This window comes from Numenius arquata, chromosome 5 (genome assembly GCF_964106895.1).
Source record: "Numenius arquata chromosome 5, bNumArq3.hap1.1, whole genome shotgun sequence".
NCBI classification, from domain to species: Eukaryota; Metazoa; Chordata; class Aves; order Charadriiformes; family Scolopacidae; genus Numenius; species Numenius arquata.
Window position 1 is genome coordinate 30,258,749 of NC_133580.1, and position 11,394 is coordinate 30,270,142.

At 36.2% G+C, this 11,394-nt stretch overlaps 1 protein-coding gene across 1 annotated transcript in view; it reads right to left on the minus strand.

Annotated features, from left to right (window-relative positions):
• The window catches only part of GSTCD (glutathione S-transferase C-terminal domain containing), a 59,546-nt gene extending 48,948 nt beyond the window's left edge, over window positions 1-10,598 (minus strand). Inside the window, exons 1-4 of the mRNA XM_074147810.1 lie at window positions 10,172-10,598; window positions 9,192-9,653; window positions 3,283-3,537; window positions 2,473-2,566 (exon numbers count right to left, since the gene is read on the minus strand). Of these exons, the coding sequence (XP_074003911.1) occupies window positions 2,473-2,566; window positions 3,283-3,537; window positions 9,192-9,653; window positions 10,172-10,582 (1,222 nt within the window). The 5' untranslated portion in view covers window positions 10,583-10,598. The remainder of the gene's footprint in view (window positions 1-2,472; window positions 2,567-3,282; window positions 3,538-9,191; window positions 9,654-10,171) is intronic.
• Window positions 10,599-11,394: the final 796 nt, after the last annotated feature.

The window sequence follows — 11,394 nt, forward strand, 5'->3', positions numbered from 1 at the left end:
ATGAAATGCAAATCATGTCATCATAATCTTCAGTTTTGCAACAGTAAATAACCCCTATCAAAAAACCTGAATGAACTTAAATGTATAATCTAAATAATACATTAGAACTGCAATCATCAGTAATTCTTTGCTGTAGTAAATAGCTGAATTAGACAGACTGAACAATTCAGTCCCAGAACGTCCACATATATAACACAAATTCTGAGCTATCTAAGCTAAGATAAAGAAAGTATACCATGTATGCTATCAACTTAAGATTTGCCAGCAAATTAAATTTACTGTGGATAAAAAACAAAGTGAGTTTTAACTGAAACATTCTCTACTTTGTCTCAGCTGCTATAAACTGAAGAAAAAGAAGAAATTTATTTACCAGTTAGAGGGGTAATCTGTTTGAAAACTTGAATTGCGTTACTCAAACCCAGTTTAAAACCCTCTCAGATTTGGTGACTGTTTTCTTAGCGTGCCAGGTAGCATTTAGTAGTAAAATATTGAGAATTCAATTCATGTAAGAATGATTAGGCTGTACTAGCAGAAGAATCAGGAAACAGAGAACAGTACCACTTAGAACAGCAGAGGGAAGCACGCATATGCATCCAACTGAAAAGTAAAACCAATTGTCATATCAGGAAATTTCTTTTTGTCCTCTTTTTGACTCTCTTGCTCCTGGACTAAAAGCACAACCATTTGGAGCTTCCCTAAATCAGAAAATGGCATCAGCATCACTGTGATCTTGGTGGAGGGAGGTGAAATCTCTCTCTTGGCACTTTGTTGAGCTAGCAAATCTTCCCAAAAATTGAACTGAAAACCAATTACAGATATCGATGTCATTAGTAACCAATTCAGCAAACATGAAAACAGAGAGAGCAAGAACACATGCAGACAGGAAGCAGCAGGAGTTGATTTTCCCCCAGACAAACTGAGTCCAACACACTCCTTCCAGCACAAAATTTCTATATATACATTCATTCTGTGCTTTTGTATGTTATGCATCTCTTTCAAAATTTTCTTTCAAATAGAAGAAAAGCGATATCTTGACAAAATTACAAACTAAAACTTACAGCCAAAACCGTGAGCATTGGAAATAAGCAAAAACATTTATTCACTTCCAAGAAAATGCTGGAACTTGTCATAGAAATCCAATGCACATAATCCTCCCTGAGCATTTCAGCAGTCAGACTACGAAAATATTTTAACATAGGAAGTATATCCAAAACACCCACATAAGATCTGAAGAAGTATGAGGTAATGTTGACAGAAGCAAACCCAAGTTTTGTTTTGTTTTTTTTTCCTTCCATGTTAAAGGAAAGAAACGATCAATAATCAAAGCAGGGTGTGCAAATTCCTAGTAAAGAGTTCTCTCAGGACAAAACAGTTCATGTTAGAAGGATGGACGCTTTATATAAAACTATGAGGGTTTTGTCATGGCTTTGTGAACTAAACACAGATCCAAACCAGGAGAAACCACTTTCAAACTTGATCTTATTTTTATAGGTTATTTTTATAGCCTGTTTATCGTAAATGGGAATACACGCTTGTACTCACACAGATATTTAAAACAAATAAACCCCCTTCCCCCCCCCAAAAAAAGCCCAGTACTTTTAAAAAGTGCCTATAGCTCTTCAGTGTTTCCTTACATATTTTGTGAGGAATTTCATGTTTTTGTCAAGGAAGAGCATCTATACATTGCAAATATATTTCTACATTTTTTAAACTGGAAGTTCTATGCCACTGAGGCTACACTGACTCAAGTATCTAAATTATCCTAGTTCCACAAAAGAACACAAACACCTTTTTCTTCCCTGTAGAAAGGAGTTACCATCCACTAGCTTCTTACTCTGTGGCAGTATGTATAAGGCCTTTTTGAGTAAACTCTACTGTGTGGTGGAAGAGATATTCAATATTCACAACACTAATTAAAACAACAAACATTGTGATAAATCATTTTTTTTCTGTGTAGAACTATAGCCACCAGGCAACAGTCTCCCCTGTAATCCAGCAAAGCAAACAATCCCTATAGGGCAGGGAACACTGCCACAAAAGGGAAGACTCAGATGTAGCTACCAAACTTTGCTATGAATATTATTTTCATCAGAATAAAATCAGCTACTGCTGCTTTGGGAGATCCAGTCCATGTACACCATTCATGCTGATTATATTAATATCACGTAGTCAGAAATTACTGTTCTAGATATGAAGAAAAGTTCAGGAAAGCAGGAAACAATATAGGGAAAAAAAAATTCAGGAATCAAGGTCAGGCTTTTATTCCCAGTTTGATCGTCAGCTGCTGACGACACGAGGGATGTCATCTCACCATGTGTCCCAAACAGACAGAATTTTAAAACAGATTTAAAACTGCTTACCTGTTTTACAGTGCTCCATTGAAAAGTGACATATTTTCCTACGAAACAGTTAAGTAGCTTCACCAGAAGAAGGCACTATTAAATACATACACACATATATAAAATCCCTTACCTTCTCCAGGGTTGACTGCAGATGGCAAATTGGTCCAGTCTAGGGTCCAGTTGGGGCATGGATGAGGAGAAAATTTTGCTTCAATACCATTTTCCTACGTGAAAGGGAGGGGGGGCAAAAAAAAAAAAAAAAAAAAAGACCCTGATCCTTTACCCACTGAAGTTGGTAGCAATATTCCCAATGAATTGAATAGCATCAGATCAAACTGTGCAATACTTTCAGCCTAACTGAAACTGAACAGGCAGCTGACTCTACATTGTATGGGATTCAAATTATGTATTTCTCTCATTTTCACAAGAAAGCCCTGTTAATTTTCGTTAGGAAATGCTGTCAGCCTCTATGCAAAAAATATTGAGAGTTATGGAACACGATGGAGCGTTTTCTTTAACAAAACTCATTAAGGTTCCCGGATGTTCAAAGCTCTAATCAAATAGCAAAAAAACAGCAGAAATGATAGAATAATGAAGCCAAACATAAAAGCAACATTTTTCGTCATCCTTTATATAAGTATCTTTAAAAGAGGAATACAATCCTGCAATTCAAACGTAGAATTACTTTGATTATTCAGAATTATCGATAGGGCTTCCAGCAGTCCTGTCTTTGCTCAATTCCTGAAGCAATCAAATATCAGAACAGAAGAAAAAAGTAAAATCACTTCTAAGTCAATGCATATCAGACAGAAGACGGGCAAAAGGTATCAAACTGTTCAAGGCTGTCAGACTTAGCTTATGCAATTCTAATAAATTTCACCTATTCCAAATCAAGCAGAATATTACTATTAAAAATAACTCATTAAAAAGCTTAAATTACCATTAACTTAGTCATAGTTGGCCTTGGACCACCTATAAAATGACTGTCTTCATTCTCCTCTTCTAATTCATCAGGAACTGAAGAGAAGTCTTGTAGCTGTTCCTCTGGAGCAGACGTGAACTCTGGATGCTGGAGAAGCTCCATATGGCATTTGCCAGCAGCTTTCTTTATTCCAGGTACTTCTTGAACTCTTCGATACCACCTGGATATGAGAGGTAAATTTACCAGGTTTTTGCCTTGTTTTTTGCTGGAAACCTGGAAAAATAAAATGGAAAGGTTACTTGTTACTGTAAATTTCTTCCTACAAGCCACAAGAAGGCATGAACTACAGAAGTGAGCTCGGCTCCATGCCAAGCATGCTTACTCATAGCGTGAGGGTAATGCAAAAAGGTAGCAAGTTAAGAGCTCAGGCCGGCAGGTGATATTGCCAGTTGGCCATTTAGACTCTATCTGTAATTCCCATTTGCTTCCTAGGATGAAAAGGTTTACATGACCAATTCTAATCATAATTTCAGTCAGTAACAGGAAAAAACACTTTAAATAATATTCTTAATTATCTGTTACTTCCTAACAAGGGATTCATTTTGGCAGGTAATCACAAAAAAACCTGCACCCCAAAACCCGGTAATTTGCCATGAATACTGAACTCTAAGCAAGACATTACGGTACCTGAATGCTCTTCTTTCCCACAGGCACTCTGAAGCTCTTAAAAGCTCAGCTGACTGCTTCGCCAGCAACTGCAAGCCTGAAATACCTTTGACTATGTGGTAACAGCAAAACAGGCACAGGCATACATTGTCCCTGGTCTTTCCTGAAGTCTTTGCAATACATCTGTGACTTTTTTTTTTTTAACTTGTACTGAATCAAAAACTTTTTTTAAAAATCATATATTTACTCAAACTTTTTTACCACCTTAACTTCATATTTTTATACAAAAATCGTAGCAAGTGTATTTCCTTTCTGAATTAAGTACATATGATGGTGACATGAAGTTGCCTTCAATAGAAATTAGAATTTAAAGTGTTAAAAAAAATAAATTCTTAAGTAAGAATACAACGCACATATTACAAAAAAAAAAAAAAAAAAGATACCTAAATCACATTTTTACAAGGTGACCAGCTAATTTTAAAAAGGATGCATTGGGTGAACTTAAGTAATTTTTGTTCAGGTTCCTAAATGTTTTAGAACAGTGAAGATCACCCCCTTAGAGGAGGAGAGGTTGTGAAGTTTCTGTCCTCAGAGACACTCAAAACCTGACTGGACACGACCCTGGGCAACTGGCTTTAGCTACCCTGCTCTGAGCAGGGGAGTTAAGACAAGATGATCTCCAGAGGTGCCCTCCAACCTCAACTATTCTGTGATGCTGTGCCTGCTTTAAGCAGAAAATTAAAAATTGTGATTACAGGAAAAAGCAGAAAAGGCCGTGCAAAAACAGTGCTCCTCCACATATCTGTCCTCAGTGTGGAAATAGAAATTGGTAAAGAACAGTTGAAATCACACAAAATTTCAAGCAGCTTTCTTGCATGCTGTGTTTATAATATTCTCAGGGTAATCACAAGTAATTAGTAATAGCCAAAGGAGCAAAAGGAGGATGAACCGTGTAATTTTAGTATCTAATTCAATATCCTAATAGTAACACAGGCAGAAATATATTAATTCAGTTAAGGAAGAAGTCTCTTGGAAAGCAATTCTAAGAGGCACTGTTACACTTGATAACAAGTGTTCTAAATTGTATTTTAAAAAGTCAGTAGCGGTTTCTCCCAGATGGAGAACAGAGTTTTTGTTATTCTTCTATTAATTTTAAACAGCTACAATTAATAGAAAGTGTAACAAAGCTAACCTCAGAAAGATAACTGAAATGAGGCAATGAAAAACAACTCTTCAGCTTCATTATCTTACTTTTGGTAATTATAATTACAATCAGCTAGTCAGGTCTCCTCATATTTATTGTATGATACTTTCCAGACACATACCCATTGAAGACTTCATTATTATTCACACCCTTAAAGCAAAGTGGAAGTGCAACTATAATGATTTTTTTAAACACAATCAAGGAAATCCAGTTATATAAGTGATAAATAACATTTTAATACAGAATTAAACTTTGGGATTTCCATCAACAAGAGCAGTTTCAACCCACTGCGTAGAAGCAGCTTTCAGATGCAACTTTTTCAATTTTAATGACAACTGTAGGAATCAAGATATAATTGCTTAGAAAACCATCATTCACCAGAGAACAGAAATAAAACAACATTATCCCAGAGCTCTTCTAATTTAGGTAAAAATGAAACTGAAGGACAGTTCTTAAGGACAATCCTTGGTGCAAGCTAACACAAATGTATTATACAACATAAAGATCATAAGCTGCAGACCACCAGGGCTCAAGGGTCACACACGAAAAGCATGTAAATACAGCATTGTCAGCTGCTCACAGTACATCCACCGAACTATTTCAGTTGGATTGCTGAAATCAGTCAAGCATCTGATCCAAGAATCTTCTCATGCCTAGCACCAGGAAATCAAACATTACTGTAAAAAGTTATGGTCTTCTTATTTAAAGAGGCCTTGGAAAAATAAAGGCGACTGAAATAACATTAAAGTTTTTAAAACAGTAGGAAAGCATTTTGCCTTACTACTGTTGTTTAGCATCATTCATACAGAAGTTGCTGTTAACCCTCAATTATGTGATTTGCAAAACAAGCAAACAAAGAAGAGATGAATTCATAACCATTTCTATAAGATAACTCATCATCTTAATTCAAGGGTAGCCATATTAACCCACTTCTGGACTCCCATACTGCTATCATCATTCAGAAATCCTCTGAGGGTGATGATCTTGGTTAAAGAAGTTATAAATTGGACATTTGTCACATATAAACGTTCACTAGAAATTACCTTGATTTTAGAGATTGTTTCTCTGAATTTGACTGACAGCATCTTCTCCAAAATTCCATTTGTTTTCAAACACCATAAGGCAAATTTGGCAAAACAACTTGCAAAATCAAAATGCAAATACCAACTTCACTCAGAGCTCTTCCTGGCAACAGACACCAGCTTAGCTATCAATCTCATAGAGTAACTGCAGGAATACTGGTGGTAGGGAATTTTGTTGTACAATTGTACTGTCATGGGAAATAAAGGCAGTTGTCATTTCCTTACTTGTTTTCCGTGTACACATCCTCATAAAACTAAGTACACAGATTGTACTGAGTAAGACTCTCACAAAGTCTTGCCACAGAAGCTTTTCCCACTGTAAAACTGGTTTTGAAGCTGAGCTCAACTCGCTTTCACTACTGAGCCCTACCTCTTTCCAGAGGTGAGAAAAGGGTAGAGGGAGAAAGCAGGGTGAGGGGAGTTAAGTAAATAAAAATCAAATTGCATGGCTTTATTAGGCTCAGAACATATTTTGATATATTTTCCTAATCCAAACACTAGGATATTTGTACAACAGAATCTGCAAGACACTCACACTTTCTAGATAAGTGCTATAAAATAACAACCACCAACACACACACATGGAATCTCCTTCTCAGGCCCAGATAAATGTTGTACAACATGAGAGATCCACCACAAAAGGTCCAATAACCAAGTGACTAAGGCTCTCGCCTACAAGAGGGGTGAAATGTGCTTTTAACAGATCATTGATCAGAAGGTACAGAGACACGAATGTTTTACTGATTCAAATTACAGCCAGGCTGACACACCAATAGCCTGGCAAACTGCATTCTGGAGTGCAGGAACTTTTAAACCCAGCTTTGCCACTTGCAACAGTGTTTCTAGAATGACATTCTATGTCGGGGAGCAAAGATTTATTCCCCAGTTTTCCACATTCCATGTGGTGCACTGACCGCCAGCTGCATCAGTACTTCTGTTGTTTTATCTTGGTGAAACTTCTTGAAGGTTTCAAATTCTTCCATATACAGACTAGGAGACCTCTTAAGACCTCTTGAGATCTCTAAACACATCACAAAACGCAAACCAGCCCTACACTCAGAATGAAATTTTGCATATACCCACTGTATACAGTGTCCATATTACTTTGCTAGCATACACTCTTTTTCCTCATTGTGCTGCAAAAAGCTCTTGATGTGAAGGAAAAAGACAAAGATGAAGACAACTGAAACCAGCCCCTTGGTGTTTGTCTAGTATTGGGAACATGCAGGTTGACTGCAAAGGGGAAGAGAGACAAAAGCATCTTCGAATAGGCCACGCTCTTGGCATTTCGAAAATGCTTACACAATCTGATAGGAAAACGTTCAGCTCCCCTAAAGGAAAGTATGGGCTTTCTATCAGCATGTTATTGGACCATACAGGTAACATAAGTTTCTATTAGGAAAAAAAAAAAAAAAAGCAGCCAATCTCATGGGACTGCAAGGAGAATCATAATTTTGAATTATAAAATTCACTCCAAGAGCTTACTCCATTAGCAGCGTAAACTTTTCCAAGGAACTGCTCCTTTTACTGCAGTAAACAAAGGACTTTCCACAAACTGGAAAGTGGTGTAGTAGCAACAATAGCATGAATGACAGAACTACAGATTGCTGAAGTTTCAGGGGCTGAAGCACATCCCAAAGAAGCTGACTTCCTAGACACTCCACCTCATTTCTGAGTGGGGTCCTTGCCTGAAGAATACAGGCTAAGTTTTGTGACTGCACAGAAGAATAAAAGGTTTGCTGATATGTAGGTATTATGCTGTCCTAAGCATCCATCTTTATCTACAGATGTGCAATGAAACTGGCTTATTTTGTGGGAGGGCTTGATAAAAAGCTACACAGGAATGTTTCCTCCCAAACAAAGAACTCATTCCTAGGAACCAGAAGAAAACAGCAGCAGAGATTACGAATAATTAGCCTATTATGAAGGGAAATAAGCAAATTGGAAGTCATAGCATACCGTACTTTAAAAAATATATTCATAGACCAAAAAAAAAAACCTCAAGAGAATCTCAAGAAATACATACCAGTAGCATAAACAAATGAGCTTTTAGAAGTCTTTCTTGAGTCAATACCCGAGTACCTCTTCATGAGGTCTAGTATAGGTAAGGAAAGTAAAGGATTTACTCCTCTAAAAAGCCACCATAGATCCTGAATCTCTCTCCATTCACTGCCTCCCTAAAAGGCATTCTCACTTTCTTACAATGTACTTGTTCTCTTTTAGGCACATCAGTCCATGTCAAGATGAAGTTACATGAAGTTTCAAGTCTTTGCTGGAAAGATTTCCAATTCAGATAATATCCATGTAGTAAAGGTACAACAAACTGGGTAGGAATTCCTTTTGCCTTGGCCCCTGTACACTGAAACTAAAATTAAAATAGATTCATGCTTACCTACTTTTTTTTCTATACATATTACAATATACTTTAAGTGTCCGTCTTAAATCTCTCATGGGGGACCATCCCTTCTGGTATTTTAAAATTATGGTACCATTCTCAACCCTCCCTCCTTCTAAAACTTGCAATTTATGACGGAATCAAAATTCCAAACCTCAAAAGATGGTCTCACTTTAGTAAATAACTAGTGAGTCATAGTCATAAATATAGTACACTAAATTCAAGCAATAAAATAAATTCATGCTTACCTACTTTTGCTTTATGCATGTTAGAATGTACTTATAGCATCCCTTTTAAGTATTTTCATGGAGGAATTTTCTGGGCAATTTGATGCCAAAATGTTTCAGTGTAATATTTTAAGAGTTAGCAGTGTTTACTAAGTGTTGATATGCTATGTATATAAAAGTAATTTTGGTGATCTCACCAATCCCTGGCTTTTGTTTGTACAAAACCAAAGTAAAATCTTCTGTTTCAAGTTAAGTTCACATTGCAAATGCCACAATATATTTTAAATTAACACATTTTACAACTTTCCAGTTCTTACATATGCACCACTTAATATTCGCAGAACTTGTCTTACCAAGAACTGATGGATGCATGGAAAAAGCACTATATCTGCCAAGGTAAAGTAAAGCCCTTCTGCAAAAACGTGGTCCAAAGGTGGAAGGTCAGAGGTTTTTGTTCTCCTGATGTGAGGGGCCTCCCTGTTGACAGCATCTGATACTTCCTGGAAAAGCAGCTTGGAGAAAGCTATGCTCAGTTCCAAACTTGGGAGTGGATGTTCAAGCATTTCTACTGGTTTTCCTTCCTCTGTTCCTTCTTTCCCAAGTACAGGCACTGTAGCCTTGGCACCTGCCTTCTGTTGTTGCAGTTTTTGCCTTCGAATTTTGTCATCATTATGTACTCGGACAGGTTCTCCAAGCTTCTTCTCAAGCTGTAAAATGTCAGGAGGAATAGCCTGACAGTGCTCAGGAGACGCCGTCAAAAATCCTTCAACAGCCAGAGGTATGCTGATCTCACAAAGCCTGGTCCACTGGCTAACCTGTCAGATAAATTTACATAATTAATGTCTCTAAAGAAAGAGAAACAAAATCCATGGTATCTTTTTGTCCACTTTAAGCAAAGACATTCCAGCTTTAAATACATTTGATAACCCTGGAAACTCATTCTGTATTACTTTTGCAATTGGAGAATTAGGAAGATAGATCTTATATATAACAGAATGAACAGTTATCCAGTATAGCAAATTTTTATTCCTTATTATTGGAGTTAGATTTGGGTGGCCGCATGACTCATGAGAAGCAAAGCTGTGATCCATTATATTTTTTGAATCTTATGATCCTTTTTGTGCTGCTAAAAAGTAGTATCTTTAAAAAGAATTATTTTTCATCTTTATGCCAAAATACAGATACTTCTCCATTAAGGAAATTTCATTTTCTAAGCAAATTAAGTTTCTTACTGAAAGAACTTAGTTTACATCAATATTAAGAGTCTACTTCAGAATATTAAATGCTTATAAAAACCCCTATTAATGTATCTATAAGAAAGAGATGCACTCACTTCAGCACAGGCTTTTAAGCAGGTCTTCTTAAAACCTAAGAGTTCCAAAACATCCTTTTTAGATGGATCTGCCTCATAGGTTTTCTGTATTATGTGCCTTAAGACAACAGAAAGCCCAGCTCGGCAGAACTTGCCATCATTCACAACAACAGCAGGTAAACAGCAGCTCTGCACAACCACTGGAAGCTGACTTCTGGAGATGAAATGGACCTCAAGATCGTCAAGGAGGTTTTTTGTCACAAACTGATCATCCACATCTTCACCAGTCGGCACTAAGAAAACTTTGAATACTTTGCAGTCACAGTAGGACAGCAAAAACAGTGAAACAGATGTATGAAGAGGAAAGATACTATCTCTGTACTGATGAGAAAAACCCAAATATAAATGTTCTTCAGCAACACTATCTTTCATCTTCCTCCTGAGCTGAAGTTCCTGAAATAGAAATCAGAACACAACATTCATAAAAGAATACAGAATTTAGAACAAAAAAGAGGGTTTGAAACAGTGGTCCTTCCACTATCTGCTAAAACTGATTTTAACATAAGACGTTATTAAAGCCATCCTGCCTGAATAAATGGACTGTAGGCCCTTCTTGAGAGAAAAGAATTGTTTCACATATACACTGTTTCTTTACATACAAACCACTGATAAGGAAATAATCTGTGTAATTTTTTTTTACATTTTAGCATATTTATGACATTAAACAAAACATACAAAACAAAAAAAAACTTTTAAATTTTTTAGTGTATAAACATTTTGCAGCAAGGTTTTGTTTTTTGTTTTTTTTTTTAAATCAACCATCTCCCACAACATTAAATATGTATTATTGAAAAAATAAGTTACCGAGCACATATCTACAAGTCAATTTTCTAACGCACACATTTGTCTGTCTGTAACTGTTAGAAGGCACATCTATAGGGTATTTAGGCCATGGGAAATAATATTTGTTTCTGTATTAAAAATTAATCTAGAGCCTGGCAAGATACAAACTGAAGGTCAACAGGACACATAAAAAGAAAAAAAAAATTCATTTCAAGAATGCTACATGAACATCTCAAACACACAACTACTTTAAAGGTTACACAGCTGAAATTAATGTCTTCTCATTATATTAAAAACTTAAATTCATTTTCCTTATACTTGATTGAAAATTAAATTTTTCCTATTAAATTATTCCATACCAGTTTAATATAAAACAATGATGCAATAATTTTTCTGCTCCA